General features: G+C 44.5%; 1 protein-coding gene across 1 annotated transcript in view; it reads right to left on the reverse strand.

The window, feature by feature from the left end:
• The window catches only part of LOC126298148 (Down syndrome cell adhesion molecule-like protein Dscam2), a 560,143-nt gene that overhangs the window by 441,997 nt on the left and 91,940 nt on the right, over positions 1-26,206 (reverse strand). The window contains exons 2-3 of the mRNA XM_049989461.1: positions 23,776-24,049; positions 3,892-4,110 (exon numbers count right to left, since the gene is read on the reverse strand). Coding sequence (XP_049845418.1) covers positions 3,892-4,110; positions 23,776-24,049 — 493 coding nt within the window. The remainder of the gene's footprint in view (positions 1-3,891; positions 4,111-23,775; positions 24,050-26,206) is intronic.

Consider the following 26,206-nt stretch of genomic DNA (forward strand, 5'->3'; position numbering starts at 1 on the left):
CCCATAGTGCTCAGAGCCATTTGAACCATCTGAAGTTTTGTATATATACCTTGTTATGTTTGTATATATACACTACTGGCCATTAAAACTGTTACACCAAGAAGAAATGCAGATGATAAACGGGTATTCATTGGACAAATATATTATACTAGAACTGACATGTGATTACTTTTTCACGCAATTTGGGTGCACAGATCCTGAGAAATCAGTACCCAGAACAAACACCTCTGGCCGTAATAACGGCTTTGATACGCCTGGGCATTGAGTCAAACAGAGCTTGGATGGCGTGTAAATGTACACCTGACAATGCAGCTTCAACACAATATCACAGTTCATCAAGAGTAGTGACTGGCATATTGTGACGAGCCAGTTGCTTGGCCACCATTGACCAGACGTTTTCAATTGGTGAGAGATCCGGAGAATGTGCTGGCCAGGACAGCAGTCTAACATTTTCTGTATCCAGAAAGGCCCGTACAGGACCTGCAACATACGGTCGTGCATTATCCTGGTGAAATGCATGGTTTCGCAGGGATCGAATGAAGGGCACAGCCACGCGTCCTAACACATCTGAAATGTAACGTCCACTGTTCAAAGTGCCGTCAATGCGAACAAGATGTGACCGAGACGAGTAACCAATGGTACCCCATACCATCACGCCGGGTGATACGCCAGTACGGCGATGACGATACACGCTTCCAATGTGCGTTCACTGCGATGTCGCCAAACATGGATGCGACCATCGTGATGCTGTAAACAGAACCTGGAGTCATCCGAAAAAATGACGTTTTGCCATTCGTGCATCCAGGTTCGTCGTTGAGTACACCATCGCAGGCGCTCCTGTCTGTGATGCAGCGTCAAGGGTAACCGCAGCCATGGTCTCCGAGCTGATAGTCTATGCTGCTGCAATCGTCGTCGAACTGTTCATGCAGATGGTTGTTGTCTTTCAAACGTCTCCATCTGTTGACTCAGGGATCGAGACGTGGCTGCACCATCCGTTACAGCCATGGGGATAAGATACCTATCATTTTGACTGCTAGTGATACGAGGCCGTTGGGATCCAGCACGGCGTTCCGTTGAACCCACCGATTCCATATTCTGCTAATAGTCATTGGATCTCGACCAACGCGAGCAGCAGTGTCACGATACGACAAACCGCAATAGCGATAGGCTACAATCCGACCTTTATCAAAGTCGGAAACGTGATGGTACGCATTTCTCCTCCTCACTCGAGGCATCACAACAACGTTTCACAAGGCAACGCCGGTCAACTGCTGTTTGTGTATGAGAAATGGGTTGGAAACTTTCCTCATGTCAGCACGTTGTAGGTGTCGCCACCGGAGCCAACCTTGTGCGAATGCTCTGAAAGCTAATCATTTGCATATCACATCATCTTCTTCCTGTCGGTTAAATTTCGAGTCTGTAGCACGTTATCTTCGTGGTGTAGCACTTTTGATGGCCAGTAATGTACCTTGTCATGTTGTGCTGAGATTTCCTTGGCTTTTTATGTTTCTTATTGCACTTGTTTTCTTTCACAGTTTGTCATGTACAACCACATAGAACTTGATGTAGAAAAGCTATTTACATTGAAATTTTACGATTGGAAATTCTATGATTAGGTCTAACAGCAACTAATTCTATATGGAAAATTGTGTGTGTGTGTGTGTGTGTGTGTGTGTGTGTGTGTGTGTGTGTGTGTGTGTGTTTGTAATATGTTTTAGTTACTTTTTCTGATATCCCCGTTATCTTCACTTTGAAAACCTGCAGACGTCACTCTTTACGAACTGCGAAAACAGATGACAGACAGTTGAATGTGTTGTGGGCAGGAGTTTTTAGTTTCTTTTTAGGTATATCTGCTCTTTTTGTGTGTATGTGTGAGTTTGTGTGTGTGTGTGTAGTTAGCAGAAGGTTTGTGTATTTGGTTGGTTCAAATGGCTCTCAGCATTATGGGACTTAACATCTGAGGTCATCAGTCCCTTAGAACTTAGAACTACTTAAACCTAACTAACCTAAGGACATCACACACATCCATGCCCGAGGCAGGATGCGAACCTGCGACCGTAGTGGTTCCAGACTGAAGCGCCTAGAACAGCTCGCCCACACCGGCCGGCTTGTGTGCTTTCTTTAATTATTTTGTTTGTTTGTGTGTTTATGTGTGTGTGTGTGTGTGTGTGTGTGTGTGTGTGTGTGTGTATGAGTGTTTATGGGTTGGTGTTATCTGATAGTTCTTTGAGAGTGTAGAACAGAACTCCGTATCAGAGATCTGTGTATTCAGTTATAGTTTGTTTTCTTTCGATTATGGCTTTTTGTATTTGGTAGGTTTCTTTAATTATTAGGTTTTGTGGGGACCTGTTGGTGCCTCTGAAAATTTTCAAGTCGGTGTTAATGTTTGTTGGGGTGTGTTTCATGACCATAAGTTGTTCAGCAAATGTAGAATGATAGCTACTACTTTTTAATATTCTTCTGTGTTTTAAGTATCTGGTATTAAATTTTATGCTCGTCTGTCTTACACAAATTGTAATGTAGTTGGCATATACTAGGCATGTTGTATTTACCTGTTTTCGTATAGGTTGCCCTTAATCTTCTCTGTAGGTTATTTTTAGCCCTTGTTTTTCTTTCAGTTACGTAATTATCAAGTAAATAGCCAGTGTCAGTACCATCGATATCACATGGATGTCAATACCATAAGACCTACTGTATGTAAAAACGTATAATAATGAAATTCAGTTAATAATTACAAGTAAAATTAGAAATAATGTACGAAAATTATGTACCATCTACTTACAGATAACCTGATGATGGCAGTTCAGCCGAAATAGGTCTAGTGTAAAAAGTAAAGGCAATCAAACTTAGCAGCGTACTTGAACTTGTAAATATACATGTCATACAGGTGAAACGATATAATCTGGGAAACTGAACCGCCAAACTAATTCGGAAAAACTGAAACCAAAGTGTGTGTCGGATTACAACGAGTCTGTTGTTGCTGCGGTCAAATATGACTCGTTACTTAGCTCGAGGCAATGTGTACGCAAACCATGCAATTGTACAAAAACTTTTTCCACGTCTTAAACACGTGCGTACTGTGATCTCATGCCATTTACAACGTTCATACCGGAAAGAATCGCCGAATTTCAATTCAGTCTTATTCGTGAGATTTTAGAGAACTATCACCAGGGAAATCCATTGCGTCTTCGCAGAGGCACTTTATAAGCGCTGTTGGATCTTCCCTAAAACAAAACCGATTTGTAAGGTTCATCGTACGCAGCTAGGATAAATACATGAGAAGATTCTCGTTACTGCTGTAAACAATGTGATGTCGGCCTGTGTGCTGCTATTAATTTTGAATCATATAATACATTTTCTCGAATTTAATTCTTTGTAAAGTTATGTACTTTGAGGAATGTGAAGAATAAAGAATAGGTCTACTTGATATTTACTTTATTTTAAAAACCTCTTTGTGGGAATAAGTATATTATAAGAGCGTACGATAACTGTAAGTCAGTGCAGCTCGCACTGCAAAGCATAACTCATCACGGCCAGTATGACACGCACAACTGCCTGGAGTCATCTAAAGCAACCGATAACGGATATCGGTTTTGTCTCGAATTGTAACGATGTGCCGTGTAACGTCATAGATGACTTAGCGAAGCCTTTGAAAGTGAATACAAATTCATAGATGTGCTGTCATCCTGATATGTAGCTTAGTCCTGAGTCTAGGTTACTTTCCTGCATTATAATTCGGTTGCGATTCGGCGAAACCAATGAATGCGAATACTAGAAACTGATCGGTTGTGAGAAGGCAAAGTGGTATCGAACGCTTCCGTTCGCTTTTTCGGGCATTCAGCAGTGAATGGATTAGCACGGGAAGCGTTAGAGTGAGTGGTAGTGAGTTACTTGTTGAGCCCGGCAAGCAGGAGTTGCGGCGTGACGCGGACGGAGAGCGGCGCCACCACCTCCACCGTGGCGTCGAGGCGCGCGGCGCCGGCCGCGTTGCGCGCCAGGCAGGAGTAGCGGCCGGAGTGCGAGGGGCGAGCGCGCACCAGCACGAGCGCGCCGCTCGACGACATGTAGCGCGTCTCGTCGTCCAGCATCTCCGCGTCTGCGAACTCCCACCTGCAAACACGCCTCATGTAGCCACCGACAGCGTGTGTCGCCACCACCAGGCTGAGAGGCACTTCTACATGTAAACGTGGCTTTTGAAAGTAATATGGGAGTTGACATCTTGGATATTCGGGAATCCAGTCGGATGTTCGCGTCGATCTACCAATCAACCTGTGTCAAGTGCGCTGGCAATCGTGACAGCCACATACGCAAAAGACCACGAGACGAAGCACCGACGTGCGTCCGCTGTCGCGGGCCACACGTGGCCAGCTGGCGTGGCTGCAAGGCTTTTGCGGACAGTCCCAAAGACGACAAGGCGCAGCGACATGACAAGGGCATGAACAAGAGACGACGGAGACGAAGACGCAAGAAATCCTCGCGCTCTTCCCCAGCGCAGAGGAACAACGAGATGGCAACAAGCGGTACACCTGAGCAGACAGCCGCCCCCACCGCCAGTGAGAGTGGCACAGGGGCGTGCCTGACGGCCGCGAACAGGCGACGTCGAAAGGCGCCAGACCGCCTAGAAGTCGAGGACGCCGCAGTGGCAGAAGGCGACTCACGAGAGTTCAGTAACAGAGAAAAATCGCACGCATCCATCGAGGCCGCGCTGACAGAAGCGGAAACGGGTTTCAAGATGGCGCTGCATGCGGAGATGGAAGCTGCCTGCCTCATGCTGCGCGAGGCATTCGAGAGCAAGCTGCGAAGGACGCCGGTGGCGGTACAAACGGAACCACAACCGTTTGCCGCAAGAGACCAAGCCGTGCAGACAAACCGAGCCACGCTGATCGACCAAGAAGTGATGACGAAAGAAGTCATCACAGACGCCAAAGCCGTCATTGACCTCGAGATCATGGAAGAAGTATGCCCAAACCATGAAGAGCGAAGCAAGGTTCAGGTAAGCTGGCTGGCTGCGCGAGGCATTCGAGAGCAAGCTGCGAAGGACGCCGGTGGCGGTACAAACGGAACCACAACCGTTTGCCGCAAGAGACCAAGCCGTGCAGACAAACCGAGCCACGCTGATCGACCAAGAAGTGATGACGAAAGAAGTCATCACAGACGCCAAAGCCGTCATTGACCTCGAGATCATGGAAGAAGTATGCCCAAACCATGAAGAGCGAAGCAAGGTTCAGGTAAGCTGGCTGGTATACCGACCGATCAGGAAAAGAATAGAGGAAGAAGTTCGCTACTGGTACGAGGAGGAGGAGAGACAGCGAAGAAAAGGAAACTACAAATTACGCCGCAACTACCGCTTCTGACCCGTAATGGAACACAAGAATGAAAAGAAACAACAACCAAAGGTGGCAACACAAGCAGCTCTGGCCGGGGTTTGCAGGTTTTCCTCAGGCCGTAAGGTGAATACCGGAGCTGTCCTCCGAACTTCCTGCAAATAAATTCCAAGCTGGGAGATATAAATTCCCCCCCCCCCCCCCCCAATGTCCAATAGCACATATGCAAACAAATAAAATAAAATAACCAAATAATGACCCCTGTTCGCCCTCGGCCTAAAAAGAGCAAAGCAAGCTCTAGAAAGGCCCTCATTCCCCCTATGGGAAGGAATGAAAAGTGCTAAAAAGAAGACCCAAGGACCAGTCTCAGGCAGCACCTGAAGAAGAGAGCGAGGCACGCTGTTGAAATATCGTGCGAGAACGACGCGAACATCCGGCTGGATTCCCGAATATCCAAGATGTCAACAGATCGCTGGGAAAGCATGAAGAATTCAATATGGGACTTATTCCTTGTTTTGCGAGTGTAAAAAGTATTATTTGGACCAGACACGCTTCCCATAATTTAAAGCGTCTTCATTGGTCACTGTAACAATTTTGGTTATGTTTGAATATGTGTTTACCGAGATTATAAATGGATCTCATGTTTAATATCAAATTTATTTTTTTATGTCTCGCGTTTTTTTGCTCCTTCATTATTTCCATCAGTATTTCTGTAGACAGACATGTGAATTGTAGTACACTACACTCTACTGCCACAATATTTTATATTTTGCATGTTTTAATACAGGATGTTTCAGCTGCCCCTTCGGCTGGGTATTGTGCAACTCTCAACGTTTTCAAAAACCACACGCGAGATTTTCGTATTTCCTCGCTTGGTATGCAGAAGATATTAGTCGTGTAGAGAAAATGAACGGGACCTTTATGTAGTAAATTTAATGTAGTTAAATTTTGTACTGGGATACATTTTTCCGGTTGGCCAAGGTTTTCGAATTACTCAAGCACTATGGAACTTAACATCTGTCGTCATCAGTCGCCTAGCACTTAGAACTACTTAAACCTAACTAACCTAAGGACATCACACACAACCATGCCCGAGGCAGGATTCGAATCTGCGACCGTAGCGGTCACGCGGTTCCAGACTGAAGCGTCTAGAAGCGCACGGCTACACCGGCCGGCTGAATTGCTCAAGAAAATCACGTTTGAAGATGACGTGTTCGTTTTTCTTGAATAAGTGGAAAACTAAGGCCTCTAGCAAAAACGTATCCCAATACAAAATTGAACTACATTTAATTTCCTACAAAACGTTCATGTTAATTTTTTCTGTAGGTCTAACAGTTTGCGCATAACGAGTGAGAGGCTATGAAGATAGCGTGGTATTTGAAGGCGTTGCGTGTAACATAAAACCCAGCGCAATCATCTTACGTAGTTTGTCAGATATGTCGCAGAAAATGCCAATCGCTGCTATTTTATTATTTAACGCTTGTGAAATTCGGCGAGTGCACATGTAAAAAGCATTCTCAGTAGGGGAACTCTTCTGAAATCGAAACTTTGATTTGTTGAGGATACTACTGTTGTTCAGGTAAGAGACTATTCTAGAGTACGTTACTTTCTCAAAAATTTTGGAAAATGATGTAGGCAGTGAAACAGGTCGCTAATTATTGACATCACTTCTATCACCTTTCTTATGGAGGGGTCTGACGACGGCATATTTCAGTTTTAGAATTTTCTCAATTTCATTAGCAGAAGTTGGATATATATTAATATGGCTGAATTTATGAGAGCTGTCTTTTCAGCACACTGCTGTGATTTTTCCTTTGACCCCTTTGTCTTCGTACTTGCTACTAAACTTAAGATATCATTATCAAATATATTTGCTACCTGATACTCATCATTAATACCCCTCCCATTCAGTTCAATAGCGGCATTATCCTTTTCTTTGGCTGGTTGTCCGGTCTGTCGTTTCATTAAACTCCATAACCTTAAGTTTGCTGTCGGAATTACTGATTTCTGACATTATGTGCACGTGGATTCATTTTTAATAACTTTCCTTCTTAATTTTAATAATTTTCCATCTTACTTTTTGTAGTATGCTACTACTGCAGGAGGTCACGATATTTGCTTCGTAACAATGTTCATGATGTGGGTTTTCTTCTGTATTGTGGAGTATGTTAGCGTTGTGCCTCTTATGTGAATCACTCTTCCATTAATGTCAAGCCAGTTTTGGGTATACCTGCAGTACCGTATTTTGTCTTTGTTTATCTTACCACTATCTGTTCCCGGAGTAGATGAATTGCCTATACACATAATTCTGTACGGAACCCTTAGTACGCTAGTCCTACTCGCACCTGGCCAGTTTTATATCATTTAAGTCCCTTTATTCCTTACACCACGTGTAACTGTAGTTGGGTTAGTGTATTGTTAGTTGGGACGTGTTTAAATTTTAACGAAAGCTTTTCGCTACCACTCGATAGGCAGTGTCAGTTTTGGGCATGAAAGGGAAGTGCAGGACGGAAAAGGGACAGAAAAACTCGTAGCATTAAACAACCCATGACTGGAGTGCATAAACCAGTAAGATCGTATGGTAACATCTACTGCCGCGACTTGATTAGATTGTAGCTCACATGCGCTGAAGACGGCTGTTTAGAGCCGAAATCTAGATAGGCTAGAATTATGAAAAACTAATGGGATTACTACCGCTTGCTGTGCGCCTCACCTACCATGACTGGGGTGTTTCCAATCCACCATACCTCTTCCTTCTCTACCTGCTATTGAACACCATTTTTGAGGTGACGAATGTGGCCATTGGGTGAGAGAGAAAGGAACACAGAGCTGTAAGCCAGAGGAAGATTGGACATTTTAAAATCTAAGGAGATTTTACCCCCTCCCTTTGGATTCGAGAACAGCAGACGGTAGATACTGTGGGCAGCAGCGGACAGAGTAAGCCACAGTTTCAGGCGAGGATGGAAAAATTCCGAGAGGAGGGAGAGAGCATGATTGGTCACTTTCAAACTTGAGGCATTTTACTTTTCCCCACTCCTAAGGTCAACGGAATGGCCTGAATTACACGAGTGATTCCGAAGCAGTGACGAGTGAGCACGAGGCAATGACGGAGGGTGAGTTACGACTGCTGGCCTGGCATTTGGTTGCTGCAGTAAGAGCACCCAAGTGACTGTGGAAGATCTTCTGGTGTTTTGGTAGGACCGAGTTTGGGTCATGACTGGTCGCGTTTTCGTCACTTTGGTTTTTGCTTACTTGGTTCAGCGAAATGAAGGAGAATTTTGAGGTCGTTCTTATGTCTCCTAATGACTTTAGATTGAACAAACATATCAATGGTTTTCAATTCCCCTCTGGGCCGTATGTTTTCCTTCACTGTCTCCGGTGCTTGTAATAGCCTTCTACACTTAGTGGAGAAGCATGCTTCTCAGGTGTATCTTCAAGGCGTGAGAGAGAATTATATTTTTCCCTTCTTATAAGAAAGAATTTACTGATTTTTGTCTCCACATGAGTGTATTTCTGAACTTTCTACAAAGTGTCTGTGAAAGGGAAACCATTCCACGCCATGTAACATTTTGGTAGTCGTTCATTGTTTGCGAACTGGTGTTCGTATTTCAGATGTGTGTTCAGTTAGTTGATCGTGTCTTAATAAACCAAGATCATCTGAAATAGATACAAATCTCCTATCACGGGTGCAAAAGCAAACCACCACTTTCCCCCCAGGTCAACGCCATCTGATCGCTAGAAGCCGTTTCCACTGTGCGACATTAGTTAATACGTCAGCTGAGATTTTGTTGCTCATCCAAATTACCAAAGTAGCAGGCCAGCTAGGGGAATAAAGAGGCATTGAACCAATCTCAGATTAATTCCAATGTTCATTTAACAAAGCAGTATCATTTCACTCAGCTTACCTCGTCAGAACTTATTTTACACATATTCCGCCCCCGGCAAATGTTATTTCGGTTAAGTTTTCCCATCAGGATGTACATTAAGGAGATAACAGTAAGAGCACAACCTGAACTCGTTTAAGAAAGCATTACAAAAGCATGCAATAACAGCGAAGCTGAATAATGGAAACCAACATAATTAAGTATCATTATTTTTCAACTGGGGTGTAAAGGAGTCATACATATGTAATTACATTTGTAGAAGGCTTCATACACCCTACAGTTCACATCAGGAATCTCTTGAACACATAACTTGTACGAGGTATTAGCGTCAGCGATGTGCTATAATGCTTGATAGGACTTCTCACATCAAAGAGATTTGGTATCAGCTTGGAGGATGGGCCGAAGGTAACAGACTCGTGAGTGTCAAATTAAACGCTCTTCGTCTGAATACAATTCCAGGTAAGCTTACACATGAAGCTCAGGAAAATGAGGTGCATCATTATAATAATTTTTTTAAATTTTTTTTCAAAGGAGCTTTATATTAAAGGCTGAAATATGAGGAAAGAAACGAACGCCAGAGGGCGCGAGGCACGCCGGAGTGAATAATTTAAACTGATGAGGCTATGACCCCGCTTTTTCGCTTTTAATTACCGTATGAAATTGCGTTTGTCATGTCGTAATGTTATTAAATTGCACATTTAATGGCAGAGTAGATGTATCCCGTTTAGAAAGAAAGCAAATAATTTTTTAAAAAGATAACCTAAATATTTCGTATTCCACTTCGAAATTTACATGGTCGATCGATTGTAAGTACTTAGTCTTTGGTAAATCGACTGTATATTCTTCACATTTATCAGTTAATAACCCACAACTAATCATGAGACAAGAAGATAGGTTCAAAAAAATGGCTCTGAGCACTATGGGACTTAACATCTAAGGTCATCAGTCCCCTAGAACTTTCAACTACTTAAACCTAACTAACCTAAGGACATCACACACATCCATGCCCGAGGCAGGATTCGAACCTGCGACCGCAGCAGTCGCCCGGTTCCGGACTGAGCGCCTAGTAAGAAGATAGGTAACTGTATAGCTAAAGGTCTTTCCTTCTGTACGTTGCAAGTATTTACTCTAAACTAGCCCGGACTAAAAAACGTTAAAGTGATACTAAAGCTATTCTAGGGACCGTAACGGACAATACGCTATTACGTATAGCGAAAATTGGAAAATTCGATAACCAGTGTAATAAGTCCGACAAAAGGTTACCCACGGAGAGGGTATAAAGACTTCGAATCTACATTTTACGGTACATTCACATTCTTTAGTCCAATAAATCATTGGTGGTTGCTCATTATATAGGATGTACACTCCTGGAAATGGAAAAAAGAACACATTGACACCGGTGTGTCAGACCCACCATACTTGATCCGGACACTGCGAGAGGCTGTACAAGCAATGATCACACGCACGGCACAGCGGACACACCAGGAACCGCGGTGTTGGCCGTCGAATGGCGCTAGCTGCGCAGCATTTGTGCACCGCCGCCGTCAGTGTCAGCCAGTTTGCCGTGGCATACGGCGCTCCATCGCAGTCTTTAACACTGGTAGTATGCCGCGACAGCGTGGACGTGAACCGTATGTGCAGTTGACAGACTTTGAGCGAGGGCGTATAGGGGGCATGAGGGAGGCCGGGTGGACGTACCGCCGAATTGCTCAACACGTGGGGCGTGAGGTCTCCACAGTACATCGATGTTGGCGCCAGTGGTCGGCCGAAGGTGCACGTGCCCGTCGACCTGGGACCGGACCGCAGCGACGCACGGATGCACGCCAAGACCGTAGGATCCTAGGCAGTGCCGTAGGGGACCGCACCGCCACATCCCAGCAAATTAGGGACACTGTTGCTCCTGGGGTATCGGCGAGGAACATTCGCAACCGTCTCCATGAAGCTGGGCTACGGTCCCGCACACCGTTAGGCCGTCTTCCGCTCACGCCCCAACATCGTGCAGCCCGCCTCCAGTGGTGTCGCGACAGGCGTGAATGGAGGGACGAATGGAGACGTGTCGTCTTCAGCGATGAGAGTCGCTTCTGCCTTGGTGCCAATGATGGTCGTATGCGTGTTTGGCGCCGTGCAGGTGAGCTCCACAATCAGGACTGCATACGACCGAGGCACACAGGGCCAACACCCGGCATCATGGTGTGGGGAGCGATCTCCTACACTGGCCGTACACCTCTGGTGATCGTCGAGGGGACACTGAATAGTGCACGGTACATCCAAACCGTCATCGAACCCATCGTTCTACCAATCCTAGACCGGCAAGGGAACTTGCTGTTCCAACAGGACAATGCACGTCCGCATGTATCCCGTGCCACCCGGCGTGCTCTAGAAGGTGTAAGTCAACTACCCTGGCCAGCAAGATCTCCGGATCTGTCCCCCATTGAGCATGTTTGGGACTGGATGAAGCGTCGTCTCACGCGGTCTGCACGTCCAGCACGAACGCTGGTCCAACTGAGGCGCCAGGTGGAAATGGCATGGCAAGCCGTTCCACAGGACTACATCCAGCATCTCTACGATCGTCTCCATGGGAGAATAGCAGCCTGCATTGCTGCGAAAGGTGGATATACACTGTACTAGTGCCGACATTGTGCATGCTCTGTTGTCTGTGTCTATGTGCCTGTGGTTCTGTCAGTGTGATCATGTGATGTATCTGACCCCAGGAATGTGTCAATAAAGTTTCCCCTTCCTGGGACAATGAATTCACGGTGTTCTTATTTCAATTTCCAGGAGTGTATATAAAAAAAATCTTCCGATTTGGCACGTCTATATTTCTGAAACTAATAAACATACGCAATGAATTTTGTTTTTTGTTGAACGGGAAACTAAAATAGCTCTTTTTTAATACCTTTTCATAGGTGTTCTGCATGCACCCCTTGAGATGCACGGCATATATCAGTGCGGTATTCAAATTGTTTGAGTTACAGTTTCCACAGCTGCTGTCAGGTCCGGTGACTTTGGAGGCCAGTAATGTAATGCTGAATTATTTTGTCCAGTGCGATCGACCCATCGTTCAGTAACCCTTTGATTTAAAAATTCCCGCACTTCCAGATTCCAGTGTGACAGTGTCGCATCCTTTCGGTGCAGTGTTCTCGGCAAAGAAAAATGGACCATACACCTTTTCCCGTGAAACTGCACAAAACATATTCAATTTTGGAGAGTCCCTCTCATGCTGAACAACTTCATGTAGTTGTTCCGTACCCCATATTCTCACATTATGTCGGTTCACCTTTCCATTTAAATGAAATGTTGCCTCGTCACTAAACAGTAGCGTGGAAGAAAACTGTCATCCTCCATCTTGCCGGCCGGCCGCGGTGGCCCGCGGTTCTAGGCGCGCAGTCCGGAACCGTGTGACTGCTACAGTCGCAGGTTCGAATCCTGCCTCGGGCATGGATGTGTGTGATGTCCTTAGGTTAGTTAGGTTTAAGTAGTTCTAAGTTCTAGGGGACTGATGACCACAGCAGTTGAGTCTCGTAGTGCTCAGAGCCATTTTTGAACCATCTTGCTACACTAGATCGCGTGTTCACGTTGTTGTTTGTCACCTTCACGAAAAGCTTGCAGCAGCTGAATTTTATGTGGTTTCATGTGTAAACGTGTACACAACACACGTCAGACGGGCGTCGGGAGCATGTTGAGCTGTCGGCGAACGGATTTCTGCGTATCCCTTGTCAAACAGTGGCGCATGCGTTCTACGTCTGCGGCAGACGCTCGGAGACTGCCCGGCAATTTGCCTTTACACACCAACAACCAGTTTCTCGGAATTGCTAATGCCATCGTCTAATATTCTGTGCTGTAGGAGGATCCTCACCATACCTAGTACGAAAGTCACGCTGAACAGTTATTACTGACCCGCACTGCGCAAAACGTAGAACACAAAACGCTTTTTATTGTCCAGACTCCATATTTACTAGAACTGAAGTTCTAGCGAGAACCATGTAAAACTCGAAAGTTAGCTCTTTCGAACAATACCTCGTGAGAGGTATGGTGACACAATGAAATCCGTCTTCCTGATGGTTGGAATTGTGCCAGTATACGAAGCCTTTATGGGAAAAAGGACGTGGTAAGTTATTACACCTCATCAGTCAGGCTCTGGAGCCCTTAGCCTCCAACTTACCTGGCAACGGCACTATTTTCTTTGTAGTAGGAAGACTACAAGAGTGTGCCTCCAGTCATGCCATGAAAGGTCCGGTTGTCCCGACGTCCGGCTCACTCAGTTGAATCTTCGAGGGACACCAAAGGATGTAGGATTTACTGACTTGTAGCAGTAGCAATTCAACTGGTCATTAGTTCAGAACACAGCAGCAACCCCTCGAATACGGACGCCGTTTAGTTCACATGGTGTGCGCGAGTACCGCGCTACAACTGCAATCCCATTGCTCCAGCCATGTGACAAGATTCACCAAACTCCCCCCCCCCCCCCCCCCTTTGTTACCCTGATCAGCCTCTCATGTTTCAACATTATTACTCCGATATGATCGTAGTTCTGTGTGTCTATCTATGGTGTCAGTAAGTGTTCTCTTTGCCATCTGGCAGTGTGTAGCGTTACTGAAGGCTTCCCTCGGCTTTATATTGTGATCTGCTAAATTCTGATTTCAGAATATCTCTGTTTTTATTAATTCTCAATTTATTTCTTATTAGTGTTGTTATAAGCTCCCAATTTTACCCAGTGTCCGAACGAATCATGGATCCCTGCAAGTAGGGCAGTTACCAGCGTCTTACACGATCGGATAGTGGCTGGGTAGTCCATTTAAAATCGCGGCAGCCTGTTAATATTTACCTCCCCCACAAACAGGGACAAGCTCCTTCCAGCTTCACCGCTCGGAAGTGAAAGGCCTGTGGAAGACAGCAGGGCGAGGTAGTGCCGGCAGGGTAATGTAATCTTTGGGTGTAAAAACAGACGATTTCGACTAATAAGGGAATGGTCCAATATGCCATGTCGAATCCTACCGCGAAATTTTTCATGCAGAGTACACCGAGAGAAACACACTGTTATAATTTTAGTTGCTAAGTCGCACCATAAGTATTTAAAAAAATATATTAAGTTACTCATCTTTGCCGCATGAAGAACCGCTTGTAACAGCGGTTTGTACAGTCCTACAAGAGGATGTAGCGCCGCGTAGCGCTAAGTTCGAAGTGCACACAAGTGAATTTTAAGCACTCAGACCATACTAAAAATGTCTCTCATCATTTTTTTTTTTAGTAACTTGGAGATCTTATCGACAGCTAAACTATTGCAGATGTAATTGTCACACAAGTGACTAGCAGGAGAAACAAAATCAAGATAGTGTATGATGTTACATCACAGACGATATCGATCAATCGGGACTTTAATTTGTTGACATTAAACATTTTATAACAGTTCCTGCAGCACAGTTCTTACGATAATTTTTGAATAATGTATATTTTTCTAACTACGAAACAGCAGTCGTCACAAAAATGCGAGATGCCTGTTGCGAGACGAAAACAAACATTTTCCTTACAACAGGTACACCAGATAAAAGAAAAATTAATGCATTCAGACACATCACAACAAACACTGGTTTTATTTAGACAGAACTGGAATGGAGTAAGAAATGGTCGTTGTTCTGCATATTGTGCTGCGTAGCAGGCATACTTAATCAAATTCGCAAAATGTGGTGATGCAAACTGAGAATGCAGAAACGAGTGAAGTTTAACAGTACTGTTCTGCTGATAAATCTGAAATAATAAACAGTCATCGGAAATTATATTGTCCGACAATGATCTGAAAAATGCTTTATACTACTGAAACAATTTTGTATCGAGAGGCTGAATCACACTATTAGTTCCGGGTGGAATCCAAATTAAATTAACAGTCTTTTCGCCATCCGCCTAAAAAAAAGACGTGTCATAATGTCCAGGACAAGAGTCCAACAAAAGCAGTGAATTGTTCTCTGCAGATGGTAAGACTACGTTATTTTCTTGCAGTTTCCCAGAATTTTCTACGTCGATTACAAGACGTTTGCAAGGAACATTCCTGTTTTTTTAATTGCCTTGATATTCCTGAAGACAGGAACAAAATTGTGGAAACTGTAACCGACTGAAACTTATCACTGGCATTGTTGAATACGATTGTGTCACATCATTCAGGGACCGCTCAAGCGACTTTGTCTTTCTTTCGTTGGAAGCGTTGAAGTGTTGTTTGCATGAAACTTGCCCGATTGGCTTTACGTATAGCTTTTAGAGGATAACAGGAGGCTTGGTCTTCACGTCAACTACAAATTTCTCTGTTGCATTATCTATTAATGACATATTTACTTGAGTTTAACATCGTAATTATGCGACTTCTTTTTCCGTATAATTTCCTGACTCTGATTAATCAGATCGAAGAAGCCTGGAAATCAGTAATGTTCATCGCACTTGCAATTCAGAGCGCCCAGTCTCTCTCTCGGTAACGATGCATTGACTCCCACGAACTGTTCTAAACCTTTCAAAGAGTTTTTCTTCACACTTTTGCGAGTTTCATTTTGGCGCATATTTCGTCCTTCGAGTAAATCGTTCCTCCATTTATATAATTCATGTTCTGATTTTACGAAACGAAACAGGCTTTTCAGATGGCGTTTCTTTCTTCCTTCGATGAAACAAAAAATTTTCAGCCTTTTCTTGGTCGCTGAAAGTTATTACTGTACATGTTTTCTTTGATCTTGGAAGGTACTTTATTTTTGTTCTGGACTTTAATTAGCACAACCGATCATGGTTCGAACCACAATTCATGGAATTGTTCGAGTTATTTCCTGTTTCTTCTAATGTTTCCAAAATTCCTAACGCAATGTCAACATCATTGGAATGAATGTTCAAGAAACTATCTAATAAATAGCACATATGTACGTCTTCAGGAGAAGTAGGTGTTTTTTGTTGCATACCACGTTCTTCATATTTTAGCTTTGCAAGGCTGAAAACATTAACTGCATTCAACATTACTGTGAAACTCTGGAATATGCGCAAGGTCAGATGCTATTAGCACGCATATGTGAAGAAATCACAAAGAAATCAATTCAATTTTATCTTCATTGTTAACACTTAGCAATATTGCGAAGGAAACTGCTAATTATTATGGATATTAAATTATATATAGCGGTGCCAGTTTTGTCCCGTTCTACGACGCGATTCATTCCGACACGCATGCATTTCTGAAGGAACAGCCGTTACAAAATACATAAAATGTATTCGTAGTTGCGCATATGGACAGCCATCGACTGTATAATAGAATGAGGACAACGAAAATTTGTGCCGGGCAGAGACTCGAACCCCGATTTCCCTCTTATGGCGAGCAGTCGCCTTACTGTTAATTTATCTGAGCACGGTTCACGGCCAGACCAAAACTTCCATACGTCGTCAACCATGTGTCTAAAACCTGCACTCGTACATCCATTATGTATATTCCCGTACAGGAGAGACATTTAAATTGAAAGTCGCTTGTCCAGTGATAGCGGATAAATAAGATATTTCATTGTCTGTGTTGTTCAGATATACGATTCAATGCTCCTTCGGGCATGCATGCTGGAAACAGATTTCTTGTCATTTACTGTGCTGGACCCATTACGTTGTTTGATATGTAATTCGTTCGACTGGCACACAGGGTGGCGAGTATGATGCGCGTGAGCGAGTCCTGACTATGAGAGAAGAGCTTGGAAAGTGAAACAGAATTCAAAATGCACACGGATAGCTTTCAGTAATACTCGTCTTTACTCATTGGTCCTTACCCAAATGTTGTTATCTATTTTCATGGGTGATCGACGTACAGTGCGGGAATGTTAAGGTACGGTTCCTATTCTTTCCTCTCCATAATGTTTCAAGGTCCGCTGTTATATTTTGAACGAGTGCGTGTACACTGCAAGTTACATTGAGCCCTCCTCCCCCCCCCCCCCCCCAACACCCAATCCCCCTCCCCCTTCTTTCTCACTCTCTCTCTCTCCCCCCCCCCCCCCCCCCAAAACACACACATACACGCTCGCGCATACATACAAATCTTCCTTTATTTTCACAGTGTACAATGTTGTTGTTGTTGTGGTCTTCAGTCCTGAGACTGGTTTGATGCAGCTCTCCATGCTACTCTATCCTGTGCAAGCTTCTTCATCTCCCAGTACCTACTGCAACCTACATCCTTCAGAATCTGCTTGGTGTATTCATCTCTTGGTCTCCCTCTACGATTTTTACCCTCTACGCTGCCCTCCAATACTAAATTGGTGATCCCTTGATGCCTCAGAACATGTCCTACCAACCGATCCCTTCTTCTGGTCAAGTTGTGCCACAAACTTCTCCTCTCCCCAATCCTATTCAATACTTCTTCATTAGTTATGCGATCTACCCATCTAATCTTCAGCATTCTTCTGTATCACCACATTTCGAAAGCTTCTATTCTCTTCTTGTCCAAACTATTTATCGTCCATGTTTCACTTCCATACGTAGCTACACTCCATACAAATACTTTCAGAAACGATTTCCTGACACTTAAATCTATACTCGATGTTAACAAATTTCTCTTCTTCAGAAACGCCTTCCTTGCCATTGCCAGTCTAAATTTTATATCCTCTCTACTTCGACCATCATCAGTTATTTTGCTCCCCAAATAGCCAAACTCCTTTACTACTTTAAGTGTCTCATTTCCTAATCTAATTCCCTCAGCATCACCCGACTTAATTCGACTACATTCCATTATCCTCGTTTTGCTTTTGTTGATGTTCATCTTTCTGATCAAAAGTATCCGGACACCTGGCTGAAAATGACTTACAAGTTTGTGGCGCCCTCCATCGATAGTACTGGTATTCAATATGGTGTTGGCCCACTCTTAGCCTTGATGACAGCTTCCACTCTCGCAGGCATACATTCAATCACGTTCTGAAAGATTTCTTGTGAAATAGCAGCCCATTCTTTACGGAGTGCTGCACGGAGGAGAGGTATCGAACTCGGTTGGTGAGGCCCGGCACGAAGTCGGCGTTTCAGAACATCCCAAAGGTGTTCTATAGGATTAATGTCAGGACTCAAACTATTTATCGTCCATGTTTCACTTCCATACGTAGCTACACTCCATACAAATACTTTCAGAAACGATTTCCTGACACTTAAATCTATACTCGATGTTAACAAATTTCTCTTCTTCAGAAACGCCTTCCTTGCCATTGCCAGTCTAAATTTTATATCCTCTCTACTTCGACCATCATCAGTTATTTTGCTCCCCAAATAGCCAAACTCCTTTACTACTTTAAGTGTCTCATTTCCTAATCTAATTCCCTCAGCATCACCCGACTTAATTCGACTACATTCCATTATCCTCGTTTTGCTTTTGTTGATGTTCATCTTTCTGATCAAAAGTATCCGGACACCTGGCTGAAAATGACTTACAAGTTTGTGGCGCCCTCCATCGATAGTACTGGTATTCAATATGGTGTTGGCCCACTCTTAGCCTTGATGACAGCTTCCACTCTCGCAGGCATACATTCAATCACGTTCTGAAAGATTTCTTGTGAAATAGCAGCCCATTCTTTACGGAGTGCTGCACGGAGGAGAGGTATCGAACTCGGTTGGTGAGGCCCGGCACGAAGTCGGCGTTTCAGAACATCCCAAAGGTGTTCTATAGGATTAATGTCAGGACTCTGGGCAGGCCAGTGCGTTACAGGGATGTTATTGTGTAACCACACCGCCACAGGCCTTGCATTATGAACAGGTGCTCGTTCGTGTTGAAAGATGCAGTCGCCATTCCCGAACTGCTCTTCAACAGTGGGAAGGAAGAAGGTGCTTAAAACATCAATGTACGCCTGTGCTGTGATAGTGCCACGCAAAACAACAAGGGGTGCAAGCCCCCTCCATGAAAAGCACGACCACACCATAACACAACCGCCTCCGAATTTTACTGTTGGCGCTACACGCACTGGCAGATGACGTTCACCGAGCATTCGCCATACCCAACCCTGCCAACGGATCGCCACATTGTGTACCGTGATTCGTCACTCCACACAACGTTTTTCCACCGTTCAATCGTCCAATGTTTACGCTCTTTACACCAAGCGAGGCGTCGTTTGGCATTGACCTCCGTGATGTGTGGCTTATGAGCAGCCGCTCGACCATGAAATCCAACTGATCAAAAGTATCCGGACACCTGGCTGAAAATGACTTACTGTCATAGTATTTGCAGTGGACCCTGATGCAGTTTGGAATTCCTGTGTAATGGTCTGCATAGATGTCTGCCTATTACACATTATTACCCTCTTCAACTGTCGGCGGTCTCTGTCAATCAACAGACGAGGTCGGCCTGTACGCTTTTGTGCTGTACGTGTCCCTTCACGTTTCCACTTCACTAGGCCTATCACATCGGGAACAGTGAAACTAGGGATGTTTAGGGGTGGAGAAATCTCGTGTACAGACGTATGACACAAATGATATCCAATCATCTGATCACGTTCGAAGTCCGTGAGTTCCACGGAGCGCCCCATTCTGATCTTACACGATGTGTAATGACTACTGAGGTCGCTGATATGGAGTACCTGGCAGTAGGTGGCAGGAAAATGCACCTAGTATAAAAAACTTAGTGTATGTGTGTGAGGGTGGGGGGTAGTGTGGGTGGGTGGTCATGGTCAGAAGATGATGAGGTCCCCCACTCCGAGACCCGCACCGCCGACTAGGCAAGGTCCTAGTGGAGGTGGTTTGCGATTGCCTTCCTCCGACCGTGATGGGAAGGAATGATGATGCTGAAAACGCCACAACAGCACCCAGTCATCTCTCGGCAGAGAAAATCCCCGACCCCGCCGGGAATCGAACCCGTGGGCGGGAAGCGAGAACGCTACTGCAAGAACACGAGTTGCGGACCGTGGTCATCTTATCCTAATATAAAACGTTACCATACCTGCCTTTGTAGAGACCTGTATCAAATTCTAAGGGGTTAATTTCGTCTTCTTTGAACAAGAAATCCACTAAAATCTGGCCTACCACGCTGTCAACTTTGCAAGCTGTCGCATACGTCTATATTACTACAGAGACAGCGGAAAAGTTACCCTTGTGCTGGAAACCGAATCAGATAACCAGTGCGTTCGTTCAAGCGATTCCTGCTCAGAGAAACTTTCGGAAGACTCGTCCTTTACCTGAGTGTCGTCTGTCCCTGTTTTATTTACATTACTTTTTACAAAATAATATACTTTAACCGAAAAGATTGTAACGAACATTCTTCAGCATCGTTCCTGGACTGACGGATTCACTATCATCATCAGCAGTAGCTCCCACTTGATAGTCACTGATAGTTACAGACCTCTTCCAGATACATTATGAACATCCTCTGTGTTAAACCTGAACGAAGGAACTGTTTGTTAGTATTCCATTACTAACAGCAGATGTGCTATACTTACTGTCTACTTACTAAGTACTGCTACCCTTGGAAATAACATTAATTTTTAGAAAAAACAATAATACTTCCCCAGACTCCATTAATCAAAGATCGTATCCAGTTTCCACGCTATCTGAAATATATCTTACTTCCTTCCTTTCAAGTACCTAAATTTTCTGACTCCAGTGCTACTTCACTGCTCTTCAGGTCCAGTGCGATGCTTACCGCGTGGTACATAAGTAGTTAAAGAAATTACACATATTAACTTGGCTAAAGCTACTGAAATAACAGAGGGCACGCTGAATCCCTGCCAAAAGGAGTATCAGCACGGGACCTTTTACAGACTACATTCTGGCAGAATTAACGTCGAATAACCCAACAAAACGTAAATTGGAAAACAACAGCTCCCTACGAAGCGTCTCGCAGATGATTGACATTTTCGTTTCGTTAGTGTCAAAAGTCAGGTTTATTCACTGTGAGTCCCCCTGACATCTGAAGACATCACCTGAAGCTGAAGAAATGCATAAATTAGTTAATTTTATTAGGGTTGTCCAGAGAGTAAGTTTCTCTTGTGATGCAGAAAGGAAGGAAATTTAGTTACTGGGAAGCTTTAATCATATACAGAAATCATTGAGCAACTTCTCAAACTACTTTCAGAACTGAGGCACTTGCTTTCCCGTGGAATCAACTGACTCATAAAAGTCAGCGTCTGGGGCTTGGAACCAGTATGTGATAGCCGTTATCATCCCTTGTGTGAAAATTTCGAGAGACGTGGACATCCTCTGGTGTACGAAAAGATGGAAATAAATGCGAGCAAAAACAAGAATACAGTGTAGATGGTCAGATTATTTAACCGATGAACACAAATACGATATGCGCAGAGCCATATGTGGGCGAGCAGTGTTGGTAATCAGCGCATTTGCACTGAGCGTCCTGCTTCTCGTGTTCTGACGATATGTTACAACTACTGCGATCGGATTATCTGCCTAAAATGGTCGTTGAGTTCAATAACCGTGAAACGGTGATTATCCATAACGCGCTGCAGCGTCTGTTCCACGAAGTCGTCATCGATGAGGGACGAACGCCCATTGCGCATTTCATGGAGCACTTTCTGCTGATCTTCAAAAACTTTGACGTATTCTCAAGACATCATGTCCTTGCTCATTATATCCATCTAACAGACTAGAAAGAAATGACGATATATTCATATCACCGATAGATTCTGTACGTTCCACACTAATTTCGCAGTTGGCGGCAGATGTACAGTCAAAGCTGCCGTTTTAAGCCCTTACAACGAGGAGTCTGTGAGCGATTGTGACGTGACAGCTATTTTTCTAGTCCATTCCACCCCCTTCAACCCGATTTAAGCAAATCATCGAAAACACAATTTAAATACGACCCGAACCTCCAATTTTTGAGGTATTGCCAATGACATTTGGGTGCAGTGAACTGTCTATATTATTAGCCACCAAAATAATTTAAATTTACACAGTACTTCATTTGAAGCGTAATACACGTCATAACTCTAACGCACAGCTTGTCCGATACCATGGGAATGACAACATTAGCCACTGGAATAAAAGCAGTGGTCTCAGCTGAAGTGGAATGATTTTGGCAGTAGCATTTGCGTGGGTGTCGTTGTGGTGAGAGTCTTGGGAGATGCTATAGCAGAATACAAATATGTTGTTTTCGCCTTAGGTGAAGGTGGAAACACAGACTCACAACGGCAGTCATTCAGTGCATCGATATCACTTTATTTTTAAACAGAAGAACAGTCGAGAAAGATTATTCGAAGTGGTTGATTATTATTTAGTAAGCTAACACATCACCTCACACATACATATGAAAGCGCAGATTTGCACCCTGCCAACGAACGGCTTCAAGCTAAGTATATCCACAGGAGTCGTTGATTTGGGAACCCGCCTTATTAGCGGGGGCCCGAGTTAGCGAAAATTAAAATAAACGAAAATTAGACTTGAAGCTACACTGGGGTAACAAACGTGAAGGGATAGCGTTAGCCGTACATACAGATGGCGATAGTATCATGTACACAAGGTATGAAAAGGCAATGCATTGTCGAATCTTGACGTTTGTACTCAGGTGGTTCACGTGAAAAAGTTTCCGACGTGATTGGAATTAATAGACTGGAATTAATAGACTTTGAAAGCGGTATGTTAGTTGGAGCTAGCCACATGGGACGTTTCACTTCGGACATCGTTAGGGAAGTGAACATTCCGAGATACAGAGTGTCAAAAGTCTGCCGAGAATATCAGATTTCAGGCACTACCTCTCACCACGGACAGCACAGTGACCGACGGCCTTCAATAAACGATCGGGAGCAGCGGCGTTTGTGTAGAGCTGTCAGCACTTACGGACAAGCAGTACTGCGTGAAATAATCGCAGAAATCAGTGTGGGACATACGACGAACGTATCCGTTAGGACAGTGTGGCGAAATGTGGCGTTAGTGGCCTATGGCAGCAAACGACCGACGCGACTGTCTTTGCTAACAGCAGAACTCCGCCAGCAGCGCCGCTCCAGGTCTCGATACCATATCGGTTAAACCCTAGACTACTGCAGATCCGTATCTGGTCAGGTGAGTCCCGATTTCGGTTGGTAAGATCTCATGGTATTGTTTGAGCGAGGCGCAGACTCCACCAAGTTATGGATCCAATTGTCGAGAATGCACTGTGTAATCTGTTGGTGGTTCCATAATGGTGTGGGCTGTGTTTACATGGAATGGTCTGGATCCTCTGTTGAAACTGAACCGGTCATTGTTTATTTTCGGCTACTTTGAAATCTTTTGCAGCCATTCATGGACATCATGTTCTCAGACAACGACAGAATTTTTATAGACGGCAATGCACCATGTTACTAGGCACAATTGTTCGCGATTGGTTTGAAGAACACTCTGGATAGTTCGAGCGAATTATTTGACCAGGCAGATCACCCGATGTGAATCCCATCGAACAGTTATGGGGCATAATCGAGAGATCAGTTCGTAAACAAATTCCTTCACTGGCAACATTTTCGCAATTATGGACGGCTGTAGACGTAGCATGGCTCAATATTTCTGCAGGATTGCTGCACTACGCCGGGCAAAAGGAGGTCCGAGATGATATTAGGAGGCATCCTATGATTTTCCGAGCTCAGTGTATTATGAAGATAATAGTGGATGATAATAATTACGTGTAGGTGGGCGGCGGGTGCCCCTGGGCGACGCAGGGTAAGACGAACATCTGCTCGCGGCGCGCCTGGACGGAGAGTGCGCGCTCCGAGAAGCGCGGGCTCTGCACGCCGCTCGGCTCCACCACGGTGATGCGCGCCTCGGCGCTGAATACGGTGGTGTAAGTGGCGCCAGACAGCCGGTGCGTCACGCGGCACTCGAAGCGCGAGAACGCGTCCTCCGCGTTCACCGCCATCACCAGCAGCTCCCCAGACGGCATCATGTGCACCTTGCCGTCTGCAACAAACGAGCACAACCACAAATCACTCCAGACAATTCTCGGTGTCCCATATGGTTTTATCTTCGGGGAAGAAGCAAACACAAAAAAAAGCCTCAGAACTCCTTTCATAGCGCTCACATCTTACACGCAATATACAGTGCTCCCCAACCCTCAGTATAAAATTTTAGAGATGGCAGACAGCCTTACGCTGATTATTTTAGTTATTCTTCGGTATTTGCTGCTCTAACAGCAGCCGTATTTACAGTACTTGGGTTCGGCCTGTTTATGCAAACCACAAAATCTTCTTGTGTTACATATTTGTCCAGACTAGTTGCAGTATGCGACGGCGCTGAGTAAATAACAATCTCTTTTATTTTCTGAGATAAATATATTATTTGCTCTATATAAATACTGGAGTTCTAGAACGTGCCCTTCATGTAGGAAACGTGATACACATAGTAGCTGTACAACATTATACTCAATTACATACAAATTTAAGATTCATTCTTCACCTGCACGTTTCATTCACTCCAACACACATCCTGACAGCATAACGAGGGTATTTCACGAGGGGACTTTAAGAAGTAAGTAACACATTCCTTTGGCAGACGAAGTAACATTTATTGAATGTTGCACTACGTTTCAAAGTGACACAGATAAGTGGTAGTATTTTCAGCATAGTCACCAAGTCCCTGTAAACTATGATCGGAACGTTCTACCAATTCTTCAATTCCTCGACGGTAGGAAACCGCTCTTGGTCACGGAGTCACTCGAGACGTGCTGTGTGAGCATTCTCATTGTTGGAAAATCTCTTTCCTCCGAGATGTTCTTTCAGCTTGTCGAAATGATGGAAATCGCATGGGGCAACACCTGCACTTCCAGATCATCATTATCCTCGTCTATGCGGACTTGATCAAATTGTTGGCATCATTTGAGTATGTCTGGACGCGACATTGCATTTGGTCCCTATACTGTATTATTTCATGGTGAATCTGGGTGTTTTGTCCACAAGAAGCGTACTGTTTCGCGTACTTTAAATTCGGAGTAGGTTTCCAGTTGGTACGCCATTTCAGTCCCACACGGTGATGTACTTGTTATATCTAACGCAGGAGAACTATGTATGCAGGAAATTCGGAACATGTATTTTCTTCTGACAGTGCGCGACTCTTGTTCAGCAAAGGTCTTTGAATGAGCCGACATGTGTAATTTACTTTCCGATGTCCCTGCGTATTAACTAAAAACAACACCAAACGAAAATGAGTTCTCCAAAATATCTATTATACCGGAAAATGTGCATTTGTTGTTAACAGTTGTCTTATGACCGTTTGTCTGTAAATTATTTAACTACACTACTCGCCATTAAAATTGCTACACAATGAAGATGACGTGCTACAGACGCGAAATTTAGCCGACAGGAAGAAGATGCTGTGATATGCAAATGATTAGCTTTTCAGAGCATTCACACAAGGTTGGCGCCGGTGGCGACACCTACAACGTGCTGACATGAGGAAAGCTTCCAACCCATTTCTCACACACAAACAGCAGTTGACCGGCATTGCCTGGTGAAACGTTGTTGTGATGCCTCGTGTAATGAGGAGAAATGCGTACCATAACGTTTCTGACTTTGATAAATGTCGGTTGGAGCCTACCGCGATTGCGGTTTATCGTATCGCGACGCTGCTGCTCGCGTTGGTCGAAGTCCAATGACTGTTAGCAGAATATGGAACCGGTGGGTTCAGGAGGGTAATACGGAACGCCGTGCTGGATCCCAACGGCCTCGTATCACTAGCAGTCGAAATGACAGGCATCTTATCCGTATGGCTGTAACGGATGGTGCAGCCACGTCTCGATCCATGATTCAACAGATGGGGACGTTTGCAAGACAACAATCATCTGCACTAACAGTTCGACGACGTTTTCAGCAGCATGGACTATCAGCTTGGAGACCATGGCTGCGGTTACCCTTGACGCAGCATCACAGACAGGAGCGCCCTCGATGGTGTACTCAACGACGAACCTGGGTGCACGAATGGCGAAACGTCATTTTTTCGGATGAGTCCAGGTTCTGTTTACAGCATCATGATGGTCGCATCTGTGTTTGGCGACATCGCGGTGAACGAACATTGTAACCGTGTATTCGTCATCGCCATACTGGCGTATCACCCAGCGTGATG

This window comes from Schistocerca gregaria, chromosome X, assembly GCF_023897955.1.
Source record: "Schistocerca gregaria isolate iqSchGreg1 chromosome X, iqSchGreg1.2, whole genome shotgun sequence".
NCBI lineage: Eukaryota > Metazoa > Arthropoda > Insecta > Orthoptera > Acrididae > Schistocerca > Schistocerca gregaria.